At 41.0% G+C, this 23,248-nt stretch overlaps 1 protein-coding gene across 1 annotated transcript in view; it reads left to right on the top strand.

The window, feature by feature from the left end:
• baz1a (bromodomain adjacent to zinc finger domain, 1A) overlaps nt 1-23,248 on the top strand; it is an 84,422-nt gene that overhangs the window by 39,098 nt on the left and 22,076 nt on the right. Inside the window, exons 13-22 of the mRNA XM_078233753.1 lie at nt 98-193; nt 294-518; nt 885-1,050; nt 2,422-2,529; nt 7,681-7,811; nt 8,168-8,884; nt 9,864-10,030; nt 16,607-16,797; nt 18,072-18,220; nt 22,840-22,932. Coding sequence (XP_078089879.1) covers nt 98-193; nt 294-518; nt 885-1,050; nt 2,422-2,529; nt 7,681-7,811; nt 8,168-8,884; nt 9,864-10,030; nt 16,607-16,797; nt 18,072-18,220; nt 22,840-22,932 — 2,043 coding nt within the window. The remainder of the gene's footprint in view (nt 1-97; nt 194-293; nt 519-884; nt 1,051-2,421; nt 2,530-7,680; nt 7,812-8,167; nt 8,885-9,863; nt 10,031-16,606; nt 16,798-18,071; nt 18,221-22,839; nt 22,933-23,248) is intronic.

The raw sequence follows: 23,248 nt of genomic DNA, 5'->3' as shown, positions 1-23,248 counted from the left end.
CTCAAAAGTTGATCTCTTGAACCTGCCCTTGATTATGAACAAAAAGCAACAAATAATGAGTCTCTGGCACATTAAAACATGTGAATTTTGTTTACAGATTTAACAGATGCTTTGGATGAAGATCTAGATTCGACTAAAAGTGCAGTGTCTGCAGTCGCAGCTTTTGCGGCTGCGTGGCCCCAGCTCTACCAAGGTGATTTTTTTTATTTTTCATTGCAGGTTGCATTTGCAATGGAAAAGCTTGTAGTTTAACTGGCTATTAATCCCCTGAATGTTTTCCCACTTTATTGAAGGCTGCACGTTGCGTGATTTGGATCTTGATAGCTGCACGCTATCTGAAATCCTCCGACTTCACATCCTGGCAGCAGGAGCAGATGTGACACCAGCAAATGCAAAGTATCGATACCAGCAACAAGGTGGATTTGATGCCACAGATAATGCTTGTGTTGAATTCAGGCTGAGTAATCCAGCATTGTTGAAGAAATTAACAAATACTCCAGTGTACGACTTGACATCAGGTAATGAAGATGTTGGGCAAAGATGTAGTTTTCTTCCTTGAAATCTGTATTTATTGCTCTTATAAAAGCTTAATTTATTTTTTGATTCTGTACTTAAGATTGACCGATTGTTTAAATATTTCATAATTGAGAATTTTTAAAGTAAAGCCATGTCTTCAAATCAAAAGTTGCCACTTAGTTTTCCAAGAAGTTGAAGTGTGCAAGACAAGGGACCTGGAGTTTCTCTTGCATGTTAGTATGCCAGATCAATTATGACATCAGGAAGCGAGGCATAAATTCTGTTAGTCAAGTCAATCATTAAGCTCAAACTTCAAATGTGTCTGCATGTTGGAGTGATGTGTTATTATTTTCCTATTCTTTTGTCAGCGGAGAAGCTGAAGGTGCTGCATGCTTTGTGTGGACAACTGCTGACTCTGGTTTCCACAAGGGATTTCATTGAAGATAATGTGGAGATTCTAAAGCAGGCAAGGCAGGAATTTAGAGAACTGAAAGCTGAACAACACCGTAGAGGAAGAGAAGAAGCAGCAGCAAGGTATGTGCTAAATACACAAAACACCTAGTGCAAATTGTTACAGGCTGGATATGTTGCAAAGAGTGCAAGTTATTTAATTATGTGCATCTATTGTGCATGAAAAAGTTTGTATATACATCGTGACTTTCATGGCTTCAGGCTATTTCCAAATTAGCATAGAGCAAATTAATTACCGATGTTGCATATTCTCTCATATTGGCAAACTGGCAAAGTCCCAACAAATTAAATGAATGACTAGTTAATCCATTCTGGGTGGTGTTGGTTGCAGGAGGAATGTTAGCCAGGATACAAAGAAATCACTTCCCATTAACAGTAAATGTCACTCAAACAAGCAGACTGCATCTCCATCAGAGCGGCACTCTGGCTTAAATTGAGTATCTATAATTGGCCTTGAATCCTTCTCTGAGGCATGCTGGGCAAGTCAATTCTTTTTGCTGCATCTATTTTGCACAGTTGCTATGAAATCTGCGTAGATGTTTCTCTACCGAAGCAGACATAATTCTACATAGCATTTTCATAGAAAATTATTGTTCCACTTCAAATTATCTCCAGTGATCTTGTTTCGTTAACTTAATTGGACCATGCTTTGTGAGCGTCATGTATTTTTTAAAGAAGCTATTAATGAGTTTCCAGTTCAATTTTTTTACCTTAAGTTTTACACTTGTGCCAAAGATTCAGAAATTTATAAATGGATAACTGAATTGCTTTGATCAAGTTTAACTAAAATAGAACAAGTCTGAGGCATTCTATAACTGGCTTCTATTATCAAATTTTGCATTCATTTTGCAAATCCACAGTGGAAATTGGTTTTGTGGTGGTTCAAACCATTGCTGTCAGGGTTGTTTTCCTCTTGCTGACTTGCTGGTGCAAGTTGAAGTTTTAAGTTTAGTTATTAGTGTCACAAGTAGGTTTACATTAACACTGCAACGAAGTTACTGTCAAGATCCCCTAGTCGCCACACTCCAGTGCATGTTCGGGTACACGGGCAATTTAGCATGGCCAATCCACTTAACTCACACACCTTTGGACTGTGGGAGAAAACCGGAGCACCCAGATGAAACTCATGCAGGCATGGGGAGAACAAGCAGACTCAGCACAGACAGTGACCCGAGCCAGAATCTAACCTGGTCCCTCGTGCTGAGGCAGCAGTGCTAGCCACTGTGCCACACCAACTCCCCGACCATGTGTGTTTTTTTAAATCCAGCTTGAAACTTGTATCAGCCCATTGAAAAACAAGGAGAAAAATATCTATTTTCTCCATGTAGAAAAGATAGCTTGCCTCCAACCAGTTAGCTGCAAGGTAGTTCTAAAATTTCTTACTTGTACTGTTTTCTTGCCCATAGCCTTAGTGAACTTACTGTTATGTTACAGATATCGCAAGAAAAAAGAGGAGCGACTGAAAGAGCAGGAACAGAAAATCAGGGATAGGCATGACCAAATAAAAGAGGAGGAACAGAGAAACTCAAAAAGAAATGCAACGTAAGTTTTTGTTTAATACTGGCACATTGAAGAAATATTACCCACATTGGTGTGAGGACGGAGGGAAAGTGCATGCTCGAGTTCTGAACATATAAAGAATTACAATCCAGGCACAGTGCTTTGTTGTGCTCCATTCTTCATTTTTGATGAAGTGACATGAATGTTCTCGGTTTTCAAACTATAATTGCAATTTTAACAACTTGTAGGTGGACTACTTCAGCTGGGTAATTTGTCCCTTAGACTGAACATAGTGTACATATAGTCCTTTTTGCTGCAGGAAACCATGTGTTTCATTTTTGGGAGGGGGGGAAAAAAGACAAGTGAGATGGAAACAGCATTAAGAAGGTACTATTTTTTAAAATGTGGAGGAATGGGAAGGTATAGGGGAGTAGATAGAGATCTGTGTGAAGAAGAATGGCTAAATGAGCATCAATGAGGGAGCAGGGGTAAAGCAGTTACTCCATTTTTTTTTAGGGGAGCAGAGGTTTCTCTTGGGCATCAAGGCTTGAGGCAAACACTAAGGTTGGAAATTGAGGATGGATATTTTGAGCTCAACCACTGAAGTTTTGGGATCAGCCACATTAGTAGTCTATCATTTTTTCTTGGACAATGAAAAGTTTCTCAAGATTATTTTGCCCTATTTTAAATATTTGTTGTAAATTTACTCTAAACCATTTAATATGTTGTATATTTCAGTGAAATCAAAACCTCATTTCCTCAACCCTCCCAATGAGCTCCTTTTAAAACGGAGGAATTGTCTGTCTTGTATCTTGCTTCATCACATCTCAAATATCCTCATACAATTGAAGAACAATTTGTTATTTTGAAGTATATCTATTATACCAGCAGTTGCAACAAATATTTGGTACATGGCAAGATCCCATCATGTGCAGCAAAATCAAAAATACTCAGGTGAGGCAGCATGTGGAGACGAGTAGAGTTGACATTTCAGGTTGATGATCTTTCATCAGAATGCCACAGATTCCCTATGAAAAGATGAAAGATCATTAGTTTGAAATGTTAACACTCTCTCCACAGATGCTGCTTGACCTGCTCAGAATTTCCTGCATTTTTTCATTTTTATTTCAGCTTTCCAGCATCTGTATTTTGCTTTTATATTAGTCCCACAATGCGTGCTTTGCCGCTGTTATTTTCCTTTTAAAATTTTTCCATCTAGCTGTTCATTTCCAATTGTGATCCTGGATAAATTTGCCTGTTTTGTTATCTGTGTCGGCTAGATCCTTTCTGGCACCTGTTTTGACCGAATTAGGGCAACTTGCTGATCTTTCTAATTGTCCATCCATTTCTGGGATTGCCTATTTGCATGTTTCTTGTACTTGTATTAATTTTGCGTTACCAATTTGTTCCAAACTTTTCTTTACAAGACTTCAGTTTTTCAGAAATACAGGGGAGAATATGGGATACTGGTAATGTAAATGGAGATCTAGAGACTCATCGTCATCATCCCAGGGTATGTCCTATCTCACCAACAGGACAGACCCATCGGAGGTGGTGGCACAGTGGCTTACATTCAGGAGAGAGTTGCCCTGGGAGTTCTCATCTTCAACTCTGAACCCCATGAAGTTTCATGGTATCATGTCAAACATGGGCAAGGAAACCTATTGCTGATTACTTCCTACTGCTCCCCTCAACTGATGAATCACCACTTGGAGGAAGCACTGAGGGTGACAATGGCACAGAATGTACCCAAGATGGGAACTTTAATGTCCATAGAGTGGCTCAGTGGGGTTGCTACTGACCCGGCTGGCTGGATCCTAAAGACAGTAGGAAGTTTAACAACACCAAGTTAAAGTCCAACAGGTTTATTTAGTAGCAAAAGCCATAAGCTTTCGGCGCCTTAAGCTCCTTCAGGTGAGTGGGAATTCTGTTCACAAACAGGGCATATAAAGACACAAACTCAATTTACAAAACAATGGTTGGAATGCGAATACTTACAGCTAATCATTATTCTGCCCTGTGAACAGAATTCCCACTCACCTGAAGAAGGAGCTTAAGGCTCCGAAAGCCTGTGGCTTTTGCTACCAGATAAACCCGTTGGACTTTAACCCGGTGTTAAACTTCTTACTGTGTTTACCCCAGTCCAACGCCAGCACCTCCACATCATGGATCCTAAAGAACATAGCTGTTAGACTGTGTCTGTGACAAGTGGTGAGGGAACCAACAAGAGTGAAAAACCTATTTGACCTTGTCCTCGCCAATCTATCTGTCCAGATACATCTGTCCTTGATGAGTGACCACACAGTCCTTGTGGAGATGTAACCCTGCCTTCACATTGAGGATACACTGCATTATGTTGTGTGGCACTACTGCACTGCTAAATGGGATAGATATTGACCAGTGCCAGCAACTCAAAACTGGGAGCCCATGTGGTGCTCTGGGCCATCAGCAGCAAAATTATATACACAAACAACACACCGCCTCAAAGCCTGGCATATCCCCCACTCTACTTTTGTTTTAAAAAAATTGGGAATCAACCCTGGCTCAATGGAGAGTGCAGGAGAGCATTTCAGGGCAACACCAGTTATACCTAAAATGAGGTGTCAGTCTGGTGAAGCTACAACACAGGGCTACTTGCATGCCAAACAGTGAAAGCAGCAAGTGGCCAGCTCTAAGCTCTGTAGTCCTGTGAATGGCGGATGACAGTTAAGCATTTAACTGGAGGAAAAGGCTCCACAAATATCTCCATCCTCAATGATGTGGGAGTCCAGCACATCTCAGCTGAAGCATTCCAACAGTTTTCAGCCAGAAGTACCATCTGCTTCCACCAGAGAATTGGGGGGCTGAGTGGAGCTGAAGCAACACATCAGCTGTGTGGTCTACTCCTATTTCTTATGCTCTCATAATCTTACACTACCCCAATCAACCCTCTCTGCTACTTCATGAAAGAATTTGGCTAAGATAGTCAGGCATAATTTGCATTTTACAAAGCCATGCTGGCTTTCATCAGTTAGCCTGTTAGCACGTAGTTGCATTCATTTCAAACTTGTCTCTTGTATCAGATTTGTTTTGTTTAATTTTAACCATCCTCCTTGGCCTCAATCTCTATCTTGAAATATTCATTCAGTTTTTTGACACTGCTCATGTTCTGATTAGATTGAGGGTACATCACTGTTATTTGTCTTCAGTCCTATTTTTGCATAATGAATAATTTACGTTGGTTCAATACTTTTTACAGTCCATTGTTGCAGTGATTTTTTTAAAAAAAACTTAATTGCTACAACATTAGGTAGTGTTTCTTTTATCCACCACCACACCAAACATTAGCATGGGATTTACGCATAAAGGTCTTGATTAAGGTACCTGATTCAAATCTGGCCACTGGTCTCAGCCTAAGTAATGATTAGGGATGGAAAATCGCTGATTAATAGCTTGTCATTCTTGTTGCAAGTGCATTTAAGGGAGCACTGAATGAGATCTGTTCACCTTCCACCATTTACTGAGGTTGAATGACTTGCTATAGTTGCAATGCCTGACAAATAGAGACTAATTGTTATAATAGCATTCACAAGACATGGTCCCAAGGTAATGACCTGGGCTAGGAATTGAATATTCGGGGGTACTTGCCATTTTGGGTATACTTGATATTTCAGAAGGTTCGGCAGAAAGGACAAGGATGTAGGGTGGCTCTGTAATGAACAATGACAATAGTGCAACAATTAGAAATGATATAAAAACACAATGCTAGAAGTACTCAGCAGGTGTGACAACATTTGTGGGGAGTGAGACAGAGTTGATGTTTTAATTCTTTCACTGGTTGTGGGCATTACTGGCAAGGCTTGCATTTGTTGCCCATCCCTAATCGCCATTAAACTGGCTTTCAGAGGACACTTGATGTGGAATCACTTGTAGATCAGATTAGCAGATTTCCTTCCCTAAAGGACTTTTAGTGAATAAAATAGGTTTTCAACAGCAATCACTGAAAACTGAAATTAGCTTTCAATTCCACGTTTATTAGTTGAATATAAAGTCTATCAGGCTGCCATGGTGAGATTTGAATGTGTCCCCAGAGCAATAGCCTGGCCTTCTGGATTACTAGTCCAGTGATACAAAGTCATTGCCTCTCTGACTTTTTGTCAGAAGTGGAAAAAGGTTTTGAAGTGAAAGGGTGACAGGGTGGGAAGAATCGCAAAACGGCAGATCTTTGGGGTGGAAGGCAGGAAAGAATGACCAAACAATACATGGTGCAAGGACAAAGGGAATTGCAAATACAGTGGCACAGTGGTTAGCACTGCTGTCTCTCAGTGGCAGGAATCCATGTTCAATTCCCAGCTTGGGTCACTCTGCAGAGTCTGCACGTTCTCCCCATGTCTGTGCAGGTTTCCTCCGGGTGTTCTAGTTTACTCCCACAGTTTGAAAGACATGCTGGTTAGGTGCATTGGACATGCTAAATTCTCCCTCAAAACAGGCACCGGAGTGTGGCGACTAGGGAATTTTCACAGTAATTTCATTTGCTGTGACACAAATAAACTTAAAAGAAACAAAGGATATGTCGAAGTGTGAAACAGGGTGGAAAAAAATTGAGCAAAGAAACACAACAAAATTGGGGAAACGGTCCAGAATGCCTTGGAGTGCCAAGTCAAAATAAGGTGCTATACCTTGAGCTTTTGTTTGAGCTTTATTGGAATACTGACGCAGAGTGGGAGCAAGATGGAGAATTAAAATAGCAGGTAACTGGAAGCTCAGGATCACACCTCAAGACTGAATAGAGATGATGTAGAGGAGACTACATGGTGAGCATTGAATACTGCATAATAAATTGAAAAGTACATGGCAATTCATGTTCCTTTTGGCTTGTTTGGGGTCCTGGACTAGGATGGGAGGAGGAGGAAATGACTAAATCTTTGATTATATTCAAGGCTGAGATGCAGATTTTTTGAAGTATAGATAAGTTGTGGGTTAAGGGGAACAAGCAGCACGAAGGAGTTGAGGCCAAAGTCAGATTAACCAGGATCGTATTTCAAGACTGAACGGGCTTGACTGACTGGTCTCCTACTCCTATTTCTTTGGTTCGTATAACAAAAAAGACATTTATTTGGGTTGAGGCAATGGGAGTGTGACGGGAACAATACACCATCAATAGTGAAATATTATGGCGATGAAGGACTTTTATTTTAACTTTTTATTTTAAAGTGAAGAGGACATGGTTCAGGAAGAACTCGATACCAGCACAGAGAGCCAGGAGTCTGCACACAAGAATAGAGGGCATGAAACAGCCACGGAAGATGAGGAAGAATTGGGATCAAGTATAAGGAGTCAAAAAGGTTGAACACTGAATTGCTATTTCTTGTATTGATGTTTTTTCTGCCATGATGTGACCAGGAGAAAATGCATATCTTTAAGTTTCAAAAATGTTAAAATAAAAATTAGCTTACTCTATCATATCTATATTCTAATTGGACCTGTTTGTGCTTTTTGATGAAATTGGATGAGTACTTGAAAGGAAAACATCAAATAAATGCCTTTTCCTTGTATTATTTTATCAGAACAGATATTTGTAATGAGAGTACTAAAGATGGGAATTGTACCAAATGGCTAGCTCCTGTGCTGTGTTTGTGTCAATATGCTGTGAAATTGCATTTGAGTGTTAGAATCTTTTTTCTTGCATGTGCACATATAGGAAAGAAAAATCAAGTTGGGTTTAAAAGCACCCAGAATTGCGAGGAAACTGAAGCAGCTGTGGTAGAAAGGAAAGAAATCTTAACTCCAGAGGAAGAGGAAGCTTTGAAACATGAGCAGCAGAAAAAGGAAAAAGAACTTGGAGGCAAAATTCAAAATGCTACATCTTGCACCAATATTCTCCCTTTGGGACGTGACCGTATGTACCGTAGATATTGGATCTTGAATTCTGTGCCTGGCTTGTTTGTAGAAGAAGACTATGAAGGTTTGATGGAGGACATGTTGCAGCCTTGTCCTGTCAAAACTCTCGATAAGCACATGGTATCTCAGGGAAATAAACCTTTTGATAAAACACAAGATAATGAATCCTCAGGGAATGGAACCTCAGGGAAGATGGACCTAAAGCAGCACGAACCACATAGCAAAAATATTTCTCAGGCCCAAAACTCTTCAGTTTCTCCTTTGCAATCATCACAGCCATCTACCTCAAAACAGGACCAAATTGTTGATGCCAGTTGTACAGCGCAGTTGCACAGGCCAGTAAAGAAGCCGAATCGATGGTGCTTTTACTCATCACCAGAACAATTAAATCAACTGATTGAAGCACTTAACTCGAGGGGAAATAGAGAGAACTCTTTGAAAGAGACTCTTCTCCAGGAGAAAAGCCGACTAATTGAGTTCCTTACTCACTTTCCTGTGGAAAGATTCAACATTCCAGGTGAGGTTTTAACAATCTGAGCAGTTAGCCTCTATTCTTGCACATGAACATCAGAATGCTATTAATGTTTACCTTTAGCAACAATAGAATACAAGATGATACTTCTGGATAAGCAGAGAAAAGGACATCCACGATTTGAGTTGATCTGTAATTATTGTTTTCAGATAAGACTTTGTTGTGATTAAAAGATTAAATTTTGTTATGGCTGCAGCATTTCATCTGCCCACAAGCTAATTAAGTTTTCGTGTTATGGGTAGCCACTTGTGATTTAGTTTAATTGTTAGTTTTGTGTTCTCTCTACATTTGATGGGTTATTCATGCAAGAGTGAAGCATTTATTTATGAAATGGTCAACTTGCTATTTGCTTAAAATGGTCAGATTTCAAAACTTCTAGTCTGAACTTGAAAGCCACTCCATCCCATTTTGTAATTGACTATTTTTACTTTTGCGAACTTGATATCAGAATACCAGCTAAAGGTTCCATTCAATGTTTCACAAAGTAATGTGTCCTAACTTAAATAAACGACTTAACATGAGATTGGATTGTCCTCCTGACTAATAGTGCTGTAGATGCCCATCTGCTGACCAGTTTGAGCCCTCATTTCATTATGGGAGTGAAGTTGGCCGACTTTACAATCGTGTCCAAGTAGGTGAAGTAAACATGCTCTACCTAGCTTGTATTAGCTTAATGACTAATTTTAATATTTTATCTTTTGTTTAATCCTGGCCTTTATTCAGATGCAAAGCTACAGTTGGTTTGTTTAGCGTGTGAAAATAAGTCAGAGAATTTGTATCTTGGTAGCATATAATGGCTGATTTTGGGTTAGTGGCAGAAACTCATTTTTATAAAGAAACCATATTAGCTGAGATTTGCTTCAAATGAAGTATCAGATGATGTGGGTGGCGCAGGAGGGGATGGAATGGCTTGCGAAGTGCTGAGAGAAAATACAAATCAAATGGATATGATACTGATTTCTAGATAAAGCTCCAGTGGAGAGCAAGAGTATTCGAAGTACTTTGAAAGGTGCACACAGCGCACATGACACTTCCGTATTATCTGCTGAGAAGCAACTTGAACTACGATTGAAGGATCTGCTGCTGGACATTGAAGATCGAACCTGGCAAGGAACTCTTGGAGGAATAAAAGTAGGTATTTTAAACATAGAAATACATTGCAACATTTTGAATCCTTTATTTTTGTGTTCTCTATGCAGAACCTTGCATAATACACGTGAAGAGAAAGAGGTTGGTACAGACAAATGTAGATCCCCAACAGACAAACGGGGGGAATGTATAATAGGGGACAAGAAATGGTTGAGCAACTGAATACATACTTTAGTTCTGTCTTCACAAAAGAGGACATAAATCAGATACCAGAAATGTTGGAAAATGCAAAATTTAGTGAGAGGGAAGAACTGAGGGAGATCAGTATTAGAGAAATGGTGCTCGGAAAATTGATGGGATTGAAGGCAGATAAATCCCCAGGGCCTGATAATCTACATCCTGGAGTACTTAAGGAAGTGGCTCTTGAAATAGAGGATGCATTGGTCATCTTCCAGGACTCTATAGACTCTGGAACAGTCCCCGCAGATTGGAGGGTAGCTAATGTTGCTCCAATATTCAAAAAGGGAGGTAGAGAGAAAATGGAATTATAGACCAGTAAGCCTCACATCGGTAGTGGGAAAAATTCTCAAATCAATGATCAAGACCTTTATAACAGAGCATTTAGAAAGCAGTGGCAGGATCAGACAGCATGGATTTATGATGGGGAACTCATGCTTGACAAATCTGTTGGAATTCTTTGAAGATGTAACTAATAGAGTTGACAAGGGGTCGATGTTGTATTTTTGGACTTTCAGAAAGCGTTTGACACAGTCCCGCACAAGAGATTATCGTGCAAGATTAAAGTACATGGGCTTAAATACATGGGATTGGAGGGCCGAAGGGCCTGTTTCCTGTGCTGTACTGTATTAGGGGAAGTGTATTGAGATGGATAGAAAACTGGATGGCAGAGAGGATGTGGAGATGCTGGCGTTGGACTGGGGTGAACACAGTAAGAAGTCTCACACCAGGTTAAAGTCCAACAGGTTTATTTGGTAGCAAATACCATAAGCTTTCGGAGCGCTGCTCCTTCGTCAGATGGAGTGGAAATGTGCTCTCAAACAGTGCACAGAGACACAAAAAATCAAGTTACAGAATACTGATTAGAATGCGAATCCCTACAGCCAGCCAGGTCTTAAAGGTACAGACAATGTGGGTGGGAGGGAGCATTAAACACAGGTTAAAGAGATGTGTATCGTCTCCAGACAGAACAGCTAGTGAGATTCTGCAAGTCCAGGGGGCAAGCTGTGGGGGTTACTGATAGTGTGACATATATCCAACATCCCGGTTTAGGCCGTCCTCCTGTGCGGAACTTGGCTATCAGTTTCTGCTCAGCGACTCTGCGCTGTCGTGTGTTGTGAAGGCCGCCTTGGAGAACGCTTACCTGAAGATCCAAGGCTGAATGCCCGTGACTGCTGAAGTGCTCCCCCACAGGAAGAGAACAGTCTTGCCTGGTGATTGTCGAGCGGTGTTCATTCATCCGTTGTCTGCATGGTTTCCCCAATGTACCATGCCTCGGGACATCCTTTCCTGCAGCGTATCAGGTAGACAATGTTGGCCGAGTTGCAAGAGTAGGTACCGTGTACCTGGTAGATGGTGTTCTCATGTGAGATGATGGCATCCGTGTCGATGATCCGGCACGTCTTGCAGAGGTTGCTGTGGCAGGGTTGTGTGGTGTCGTGGTCACTTCTCCTGAAGGCTGGGTAGTTTGCTGCGGGCAATGGTCTGTTTGAGGTTGCGTGGTTGTTTGAAGGCAAGATGTGGGGATGGCCTTGGCGAGATGTTCGTCTTCATCAATGACATGTTGAAGGCTCCTTCAACATGTCATTGATGAAGACGAACATCTCGCCAAGGCCATCCCCACACCCCCACTTGCCTTCAAACAACCACGCAACCTCAAACAGACCATTGTCCGCAGCAAACTACCCAGTCTTCAGGAGAACAGTGACCACGACACCACACAACCCTGCCACAGCAACCTCTGCAAGACGTGCCGGATCATCGACACGGATGCCATCATCTCACGTGAGAACACCATCTACCAGGTACACGGTACCTACTCTTGCAACTCGGCCAACATTGTCTACCTGATACGCTGCAGGAAAGGATGTCCCGAGACATGGTACATTGGGGAGACCATGCAGACGCTACGACAACGGATGAATGAACACCGCTCGACAATCACCAGGCAAGACTGTTCTCTTCCTGTGGGGGAGCACTTCAGCAGTCACGGGCATTCAGCCTTGGATCTTCAGGTAAGCGTTCTCCAAGGCGGCCTTCACAACACACGACAGCGCAGAGTCGCTGAGCAGAAACTGATAGCCAAGTTCCGCACACGAGGACGGCCTAAACCAGGATGTTGGATTTAAGTCACACTATCAGTAACCCCCACAGCTTGCCCCCTGGACTTGCAGAATCTCACGAGCTGTTCTGTCTGGAGACGATACACATCTCTTTAACCTGTGTTGAATGCTCCCTCCACCCACATTGTCTGTACCTTTAAGACCTGGCTGGCTGTAGGGATTCGCATTCTAATCAGTATTCTGTAACTTGATTTTTTGTGTCTCTCTGCACTGTTTGAGAGCACATTTCCACTCCATCTGACGAAGGAGCAGCGCTCCGAAAGCTTATGGTATTTGCTACCAAATAAACCTGTTGGACTTTAACCTGGTGTTGTGAGACTTCTTACTGTGGCAGAGAGGAAACAGTAGGAATTAATGGGTGCTTTTCAAATTGACAGGCAGTAACTAGTGGGGTGCCACAGGGATCAGTGCTGGGACCCCAGCTATTCACAATATGTATTATAAATTTGGACGAGGGAACAAAATGAAACATCTCCAAGTTTGCAGATGACACCAAGTTGGGTGGGAGGGTGAACTGTGACGAGGATGCAGAGATCCTTCAGCATGATCTAGACTGGTTGGATGAGTGGGCAAATCAATGGCAGATGCAGTATAATTTGGATAAATGTGAGGTTATTCACTTTGGAAGCAAAAATAAGAAGGCAGATTACTACCTGAATGGCTGTAAATTGGGAGAGGGGAGTGTGCAGAGGGACCTGGGTATCCTTGTGCGTCAGTTGCTGAAGGTAAGCATGCAGGTGCAACAGGCGGTAAAGGAGGCAGATGGCATGTTGGCCTTCATTGCTAGAGGTTTTGAGTACAGGAGCAGGGATGTGTTGTTGCAATTATGATGTGGAGATGCCGGCGTTGGACTGGGGTAAACACAGTAAGAGTTTTAACAACACCAGGTTAAAGTCCAACAGGTTTATTTGGTAGCAAATGCCATTAGTTTTCGGAGCGCTGCTCCTTCGTCAGATGGAGTGGAAATCTGCTCAAACAGGGCACAGAGACACAAAATCAAGTTACAGAATACTGATTAGAATGCGAATCTCTACAGCCAACCAGGTCTTAAAGATACAGACAATGTGAGTGGAGGGAGCATTAGGCACAGGTTAAAGAGATGTGTATTGTCTCCAGACAGGACAGCCAGTGAGATTCTGCATGTCCCTCCACTCTCATTGTCTGTATCTTTAAGACCTGGTTGGCTGTAGAGATTCGCATTCTAATCAGTATTCTGTAACTTGATTTTGTGTCTCTGTGCCGTGTTTGAGAGCAGATTTCCACTCCATCTGACGCAGGAGCAGCGCTCCGAAAACTAATGGCATTTGCTACCAAATAAACCTGTTGGACTTTAACCTGGTGTTGTTAAAACTCTTATTGTTGCAATTATACAGGGCCTTGGTGAGGCCACACCTAGAATATTGTGTGCAGTTTTGGTCTCCTTTTCTGAGTAAGGATGTTCTTGTTCTCGAGGTAGTGCAGCGAACGTTTATCGGGCTGATTACGGGGATGGCAGGACTGTATGAGGAGAGATTGACTAGGTTAGGATTGTTTTTGCTGGCGTTCAGGCAAATGAGAGGGGATCTCCATTGAGACTTATAAAGTTCTAACAGAACTAGACAGGATAGATGCAGGGAGGATGTTCCTGATGGTGGGGGAGTCCAGAGCGAGGGGTCACAGTCTGAGGATTCAGGGTAGACCATTTAGGACGGAGGTGAGGAGACATTTCTTCACCCAAAGAGTGGTGAGCCTGTGGAATTCATTTCCACAGGAAGTAATTGATGCCAAAACATTGAATGTATTCAAGAGGCGGCTGGATATAGCACTTGGGGCGAATGGGATCAAAGGTTATGGGGAGAAAGCAGGATTAGGTTATTGAGTTGGATGACCAGCCATGATCGTGATGAATGGCAGAGCAGGCTCGAACGGCCAAATGGCCTACTCCTATCTTCAGTGTTTCTATGTTTCTTTGTAGCTTCCTTTAATGCCCTGTCGAGTTTCCCATCCAGTTTTCTTTTATGCTTGTATGTACAGGTTACGGATATTTTGTCTATGAATCCTTAAAACTATTTTCCCCTCCCTTCCCATTATTTAGTGTCAATGGGAATTCATTTATTATAAAACCCCTCAGGATACTATGATTTGTGAGAATACGTTACTTGGTTGAGTTCTCAGTTGAATGTTAAGGAAACTAACATTATGGATATTGAGAGGATCGGGTAATTAATAGTAAATAATAAAGATAGGCTTGTTTTGGAATGCAGGCACCCCTGCACGAAGCCCGTTCTAATTTCTCGTTTTGTTTTAGCATCGTTGGTAAATTAAGGATGTTCCCTGAATGACGGTGCCTCCATTTAACTTTTAGCCTGGTTACTAAACTTGTTCAGTCTTTTTTAAAAGCAAACCGTCACTTCACTCTTTCCTCCTCCTGACCCATGACTTTGATCATGAAGCGAACAAAGAACAATACAGCACAGGAACAGGCCCTTCGACCCTCCAAGCCCATGCCGCTCCCTGGTCCAAACTAGACCATTCTTTTGTATCCCTCCATTCCCACTCCGTTCATATGGCTATCTAGATAAGTCTTAAACGTTCCCAGTGTGTCCGCCTCCACCACCTTGCCCAGCAGCGCATTCCAGGCCCCCACCACCCTCTGTGTAAAATACATCCTTCTGATATCTGTGTTAAACCTCCCCCCCCTTCCACCTTGAACCTATGGCCCCTCGTGAATGTCACCACCGACCTGGGGAAAAGCTTCCCACCGTTCACCCTATCTATGCCTTTCATAATTTTATACACCTCTATTAAGTCTCCCCTCATCCTCCGTCTTTCCAGCGAGAACAACCCCAGTTTACCCAATCTCTCCTCATAACTAAGTCCCTTCATACCAGGCAACATCCTGGTAAACCTCCTCTGTACTCTCTCCAAAGCCTCCACGTCCTTCTGGTAGTGTGGCGACCAGAACTGGACGCAGCATTCCAAATGCAGCCGAACCAACGTTCTATACATCTGAAACATCAGACCCCAACTTTTATACTCTATGCCCCGTCCTATAAAGGCAAGCATGCCATATGTCGCCTTCACCACCTTCTCCACCTGTGACGTCACCTTCAAGGATCTGTGGACTTGCACACCCAGGTCCCTCTGCGTATCTACACCCTTTATAGTTCTGTCATTTATCGTATAGCTCCTCCCTACATTATTTCTACCAAAATGCATCACTTCGCATTTATCAGGATTGAACTCCATCTGCCATTTCTTTGCCCAAATTTCCAGCCTATCTATATCCTTCTGTAGCAGTTCAATTCTCCTGCTTTCTACCTCTCAGGATTGGGGAAGGAAAGCAGCAAGCAGGGGCATGAGGGTCAAGAGGGTGTGGGGGGGAGGGGGGGGTGGTGCGGCGGCAAGTAGGAATCAAGTAATTAAGAATTGGTAAGTAGATAAGAGTTAGTAAAATGCATTTTTTGCCTAGTTGGGTTCAAAGCAGCCAATAGGTTTTAATAAAATTACAGGTCAAGAACGCAATCCATCTTTATTACATGGTTTCTCATGGGAAGGTGATTTTTGTTTAGCAAGCTGTATTTTAAGAATACATTAGGAGTAATAAACAAGGGATAGCTGTAATTGTGAAGAAAACTGTTCCAAATGGCATGAACAGAAAATGGAAAGAGCTTTTTTGAGAGGTACCATGGGAAGACGTCTGGATAAAGTAATGGACAACAGCCTTTTGGAAAAAGATGGGGCTCAAACAAGTGAGATCAGAAATAAAAAGATGGCAATCAGGTTTTCCGAAAATAGCAACTCACCAGTTGGTGCAAGGAAAGCAGCTGCATTGGATGTTTAAATAATATGTGCAGCTGCAAATGACGGGGTGTTTGAAAAGTGACACCGCTTTCAATTAGAACAAATCCAGCAAAAAATGCCTTTTCAAAACTAAGTGGTTTTCCTTATTTTTCAAAAGGTAGGGCTTGCTATGGAAAGCAGCTAGTACTGCCATTTTGTCATACGTGGACTGGAGTGGTATGTCTATGTATGGCTATTTCAGCTTTCTTTTCTTAGGCATAAGTAGGTGTGATAAAATTGAAAATAACTACAACAGGAAATGCATAGAATGGCACAAATTTTACAATTGTATAGAAGCTTCCTCAAACTTGTTCTCGGTGTATATGTTAATTTCCAATTATGCAATTCTATACCAAAGGACTAAGTTGAGATCTTTATAGTGCACAAGTTAGTTCGTTGGTTTTACGTAGAATGCCTAACAAATATTTCTGAGCAGGTGATGGAGCGATATGCTTGGAGAAAAGCATTGGAAACTGGACAGTATGAATTGTTGAGTGGAGCAACCCTGACACACAATGGTATTCGATTATTGGAAAATAATATTAAGGAAAATGGAACTATTAAAATTGAGGGAGAAGAAGCAAAAGAACTTGAAAGCATGAACAATAAATATAATTCTAAAGACAGGTATAACTATTTTGTTGTATTTTGTGATTTTAATCAATATATGGCCGTTCAAATTCTTTCTAAATATTTATGCTCTAATAACTCGGTGAAACCAAGCATTAGAGAACCGCTTTTTTGAGTTGGGTGGGGAAAATCTGTGTTCTGTATGTTTCAAATCCAAGTAGATTTACAGGGACAAGTTCAATATTACTGACCCAAGCAAATCTCTTGGTCCTTAGTAATCCCTGCACGTCCAGTCCAACATTGTCTGCAGCAACACCTTAACATATCCTGTTCGCTTTGCAAGCAAATCCTTGCCATTTATCTGTGCCTGGAAGGCACCTGGATTTTACGGTGTTAGTTATTAGCGGGGGTATAATTTAATGGTTAGCATCAAGTTAAAGGCTTAAGTTTGACTTCAGATTTCCATAGGAGGTGGTATGATTTTTGTTTATTACATCAGGTGAAAAAATGTATGGTATTGCATTGCTTTTCAACATTGAATTGATGTACGTTGATCTTCGGTAGATGTTCTAATACTACAAATTTGCGGGCACTTAAAAAAAAACTTCAATGAATGTGCAACTTTCCTGGCTAATCCAATGATAACTTTACAAGAGACTTAAAAAATCTTGGACTATAACATGAACAATGCAAAACCCCTTCTATGGCTAATTTACATGGAAATGTTGAATGGTTGGGGTGGAGAGGTGGGTGGATTCCATTGTGTAAAATAAGCTGGGTTGGGGGGGGGGGTTCCACTGTAAAATATACTGCCTGGATTTTCTGAAAGCGAGAGCTATAGATTAATGACTTTTTTAAGTCATTCATCTATTGGTCCCATCATTACTTGCAGAATACTTGAAATATTTCTATTTGAAGCTTAATTCCCTCGGCAAAAAACTTCACAATACACCCATGAAATGTCTGTTTTTCCAGATGTTTCCTCAGTAGACATGTATCAGTTAATCTGGTTTCTACAGATCTGCATGTTCTCAAAACATGCATTGAACTCTATTGTGGTGAATATAGGAAAATCCTTAACTGAGGATCTATTAATTTTTGTTTCAGTTCCTACTGCATTCAATTTGAACTGACGAAATTTATTGCAAAATATATTCTCAAACTGCACCATATGTCAATCAAGTTTACATAAATTGTGCATTCATACCAGTTGCAGCAATAATGTCAAGTTGTAACATTCTATGAACTACATTGCTGAACTGGCATGATGGTCAAAAGATCACTTGTGGCAGTGTGACACTGACAAATGTTGTCTTTGTTTTATGATTCAGATCTTTGGAGCCCAAGACTGAAACAAAAAGTTCTGCATCTACCAGTACCAGTACTCCACAACATGTAAACTCAGTGGTGCGTTACCTGGCTATTGCTTTGCTTCAGCTGGAACAGGGAATTGAGCGCAAATTTCTGAAGCCTCCTTTGGGTTGGTATTTTGTTCTAAAGATTCAATGAATAATTTGAATCTCAATCTCCAGTTTGCTTAAATCACTGCTATCAAAAATGGAATCCCACTTTATAAGGAGTTAACAGTGGAATTTCATGGGATTCCCAAATCCTATGAAACTCCAGTCCATCTGAGTGATTTTTGCACTTGACTTTGTAATTTTTTTGTCACTGTACATTAATGAAACATACACTCTGGTTAACACTATTTCTTTATATACCGTCTTTTGAAAGATGGCTCGTTACCCCAAAGTATGTTGGCATGTGCGGGAGTTCATAAGGAAGATGTTGATACTTGCAAGAACTGGCACCATTTGTAAGCTAGTGGCTTAAAGTTTATATTTCTCAAATTACTAAATAAAACCCGTATGTAGTTAATGTTTCAACTGGCCTTCTCAAGGGGATTAAAAAAAATCAAGTTTGCTGTGAAACTATTATTCTGGATAAACTAATACTATGCATATATTTGATGCTACTACTTTACATAATTGCTGAAAAAGTGGTGAAGAGGTGGTGTTACCAGAGCAAAAATGTTTGCATTGTTTTCCTTAACTTTTTAAACCCTGGTTCTTTTTCTGCTTACTTTGTCTAGACTATCCATTGCAGCTGATTTTTTTTTCCCAGTGGTGGTGATCTGAAACCATCACTACAAAGGATGCCTAACTTAGTGCCCAAGTGGGTACTATGCAGAACTGTAGTTATCTTTTTTAGTCCAATTTAGCATGTTGGAACATTGTGTGTGCTAGTTGTTGCATTGAAAAGTCCAGTGAAGTTGTCGAATCTTGCCCAACCTCTGAAGATTTGTTCCTGCGTCGTGAAGATAAAAGTTTACTATTGCCGTGCATTCTTTTCTCACATCTTCCCCCAATTTTAAAGTCTTTATCCCTACTTTGTTTTAAACATTTAAAATTGTGCTCTTTTCCCTTAAATTTGGTGGATCATGCTTGCATAAATTCCTACAATTTTTCTAGTCCCATAGGTATTCAGTTCTGTAAGGGAGAGGAGGTCAACAGAGATGACAACTTGTTCTAGAGATGCACTATTCTCAAACAGGAATCACCTTCTAATGTCTAGCCTTGGATTTGTCCGGTACAGCTTAAAGTTATGCATTCTCATCAATTTAATTAGAATTCATAGAATTCATTGTTCATGGAATGTATCCACGATAGCTTCCTTGAACAGTATGTAATGGAACCTACGAGGCTATCCTAGATCTGGTCCTGTGTAATGAACACAGTGAGAAGTCTCACAACACCAGGTTAAAGTCCAACGGGTTTATTTGGTAGCACTCCGAAAGCTGGTGGCGTTTGCTACGAAGGAGCAGTGCTCCGAAAGCTAGTGGCGTTTGCTACCAAATAAACCTGTTGGACTTTAACCTGGTGTTGTGAGTCTTCTTACTGTGTTCACCCCAGTCCAACGCCAGCCTCTCCACATAATGTAATGAGACAGGAATAATTAATCTTAGTTAGGGATCCTCTCAGACACGATCACAGTGTGGCTGAATTTAAAATACAGATGAAGCGTGAGAAGGTAAAATCCAATACCAATGTCTTGTGCTTAACCGAAGACCACATGGGATGAGGGAGGAGTTAGCTAAGGTAGACTGGGAGCAAATATTTTATGGTGGGACAATTGAGGAACAGTGGAGGACTTTCAAAGGGATTTTACAGTGCTCAGCAAAAGTATATACCAGGGCTAAGGAAGGACTGTAGGAAAAGAGATTATCAGCCATGGATATCTAAGGAAATAAAGGAGGGTATCAAATTGAAAGAAAATGCATACAAAGTGGCAAAGATTAGTGGGAACCTAGAGGATTGGGAAATCTTTAAAGGGCAACAGAAAGCTATAAAGAAAAGTAAAATGGATTATGAGAGTAAACTAACTCAGAATATAAAAACAGATCGTAAAAGTTTCTATAAATATGTAAAATGAGAGAGTGGCTAAAGTGAACATTCATCCTTTAGAGGACGAGAAGGGGGATGTAATAACTAGAAATGAGAAAATGGCTGAGGCATTGAACAGGTATTTTGTGTCGGTCTTCACAGTGGAAGACACAAATAACATGCCAAAAACTGATGACAGGAAGGCTATGGTAGGTGAGGACCTAGAAACTATCATCACGAAAGAGGTAGTGTTGGGCAAGCTAATGGAGCTAAAGGTAGACAAATCTCCTGGTCCTGATGGAATGCATCCCAGGGTACTAAGAGATGGTGGGGGAAATAGCAAATGCACTAGTGGTAATTTACCAAAATTCACTGGACTCTGGGGTGGTCCCCACAGATTGGAAAACAGCAAATGTGATGCCACTGTTTTTAAAAAAAGGAGTTCAGACAAAAGGTGGGTAACTATAGGCCAGTTAGCTTAACTTCTGTCGTAGGAAAAATGCTTGAATATATCATGAAGGAAGAAAAGGCGAGACATCTGGATATAACTTGTCCCATTGGGAAGGCGCAGCATGGGTTCGTAAAGGGCAGGTCATGTTTGACTAATTTAGTGGAATTCTTTGAGGACATTACGAGCACAGTGGACAACGGGGAACCTGTGGATGTGGTGTATCTGGATTTCCAGAAGGCATTTGACAAGTGCCGCACCAAAGACTGCTACATAAGATAAAGGTGCGCGGTGTTACAGGTAATGTATTAGCATGGATAAAGGATTGGTTAACTAACAAAGCAAAAAGTAGGGATAAATGGGTGTTTTTCTGGTTGGCGATCAGTGTTGGGACTGCAATTGTTTACGATTTATATAATGATTTGGAGTTGGGGACCAAGTGTAGTGTCAAAATTCGCAGATGACACTAAGACGAGTGGCAGAGCGAAGTGTGCAAAGGACGTTGAGTGCAAAGGGATATTGATAGTCTAAGTGAGTGGGTGAGAGTCTGGCAGATGGAGTACAATGTTGGTAAATGTGAGGTCATCCATTTTGGTAGGAATAACAGCAAAATGGACTATTATTTAAATGGAAAACTAATTGCAGCATACTGCTGTGCAGAGGGACCTGGGTGTCCTTGTGCAGGAATCTCAAGGAGTTGGTTTGTAGGTACAGCAGGTAATTAAGAAGGCAAATAGAATTTTGTCCTTCATTGCTAGAGGGATGGAGTTTAAAAACAGCGAGGTTATGTTGCAGCTGTATAAGGTGCTGGTGAGGCCACACCTGGAGTACTGTGTACAGTTTTGGTCTCCTTACTTGAGAAAGGATATACTGGCACTGGAGGGGGTGCAGGGGAGATTCACTAGGTTGACTCCGGAGTTGAGGGGGTTGGCTTATGAGGAGAGACTGAGTAGACTGGGGCTATACTCATTGGAATTCAGAAGAATGATGGGAGATCTTATAGAAACATATAAGATTATGAAGGGAATAGATAAGATAGAAGCAGGGAAGTTGTTTCCACTGGCAGGTGAAACTAGAACTAGGGGGCATAGCCTCAAAATAAGGGGAAGCAGATTTAGGACTGAATTGAGGAGGAACTTCACACAAAGGGTTGTAAATCGGTGGAATTCCCTGCCCAGTGAAATAGCTGAGGCTACCCTGTTGAATGTTTTTAAGGCAAGGATAAATTTTTGAACAGTAAAGGAATTAAGGGTTATGGTGAGCGGGCAGGTAAGCGGAGCGGAGTCCACGAAAAGGTCAGCCATGATCTTATTGAATGGCGGAGCAGGCTTGAGGGGCCAGATGGTCTACTCCTGCTCCTAGTTATGTTTTAATTCAAACACTTTGCTCTTCTGTTTTTGAGAAACTCAATCAGACCATCTCAAAGTCCATGCTTCTCTAGAGTATATGGTCATGGCTCTCTTTGCTTCTCTTGATTGGATATTTCAAGTTGAAAATTAATTTAATGGTTTTTCTGTGCACCTTTTACATCATCCACCAAATGAGGAAATCATAACTGGACATAGTATTGAAACTGAGGCCTTGCCAAGGTCTTTAACATATATTAAGTGACATGCTCTGTCTTGCCCTAATAAGTGGATTAATGCCCTATTTGCTCTAGCTGTAGTTTCATGCTATTGCTCACGAGCCTTTAGGGATCTAGACACTGTTGGGGTGTAAATATCATCAAATTTGGCTGCAACTCCATTAATAAATAAGCTTCTGATGTGCTCTCCTATGTACATAGTAAACAATTGGGCATGGTTGCACTCATGTTACTGATTTGCTTGAAAAAATTCTGTTTTCAGAAAACTGGGACTCAAACTATATGACATTATGTAAAAGTATCATAATTTGGTTAGCAGAAATTACCCTTTTCTCTGTCCCCAACCCAAACATAAACCTGCCAAGTTTTGATGCAATGACCAAGGTGCAAAGTCAACTAATTTAATGCATTCTTAAGATTATTTAAAACTGACCATCTTTTACTTCCTTTCTCAGTTGTGGAATGATTTACAATTATTTGTTGGCAAATGGAGTGTATTTTGTCTAAAATGTTCAGCTGCATTTTGGAAAGTTAAGATCTACACTGCACAATAGCTCAGCTTACCAAAGCATTCAGTCATCAGCCTCTGTTGCTGCAGTTTGTTCAGTCCAGCATTTGAGTGTCTTAATGTATTTAAAATTAACATTTGAAAATTATTAATCAGAACTTTATACTTCAAACAGGCGACTCCGATGATGTAAAAAAGGAACAAAAAGACAAGAAGAAGAAAGATGATAAGAAAAGGAAAGATGACGATCAGATCAGTGAAAAAGATGGTGTGTTCAATAAATGTCTTGAGTCACTTGCCAAGAATGCTAAATATGATCAAATATAAATGTTTGGTTTGAACTTGTTGGTGAAGAGTCAGAACTATATTAAGAACTGTTTAGTAAGAGACTTCAAAATATTTGTCGGCTTGCAAATGGAAGTGAAATAAGTTCCTTTACACGGTTACTAGGCTATCCTCTCCTAATGGCACCAAATGATGCATGCTCAATGAGGGAGATAAAATGAGATGTATATTACTTTTTGGGTGTGTAGTTAGTGGTAACCGGCTTGGGTTTTCTGATATAGAACAGATGCACAGATTTA

The sequence above is a fragment of the Mustelus asterias genome, chromosome 18 (assembly GCF_964213995.1).
Source record: "Mustelus asterias chromosome 18, sMusAst1.hap1.1, whole genome shotgun sequence".
Taxonomy (NCBI): domain Eukaryota; kingdom Metazoa; phylum Chordata; class Chondrichthyes; order Carcharhiniformes; family Triakidae; genus Mustelus; species Mustelus asterias.
Note: the sequence above shows the minus strand (reverse complement) of the source record. Positions and strands in the feature narration are given on the sequence as shown.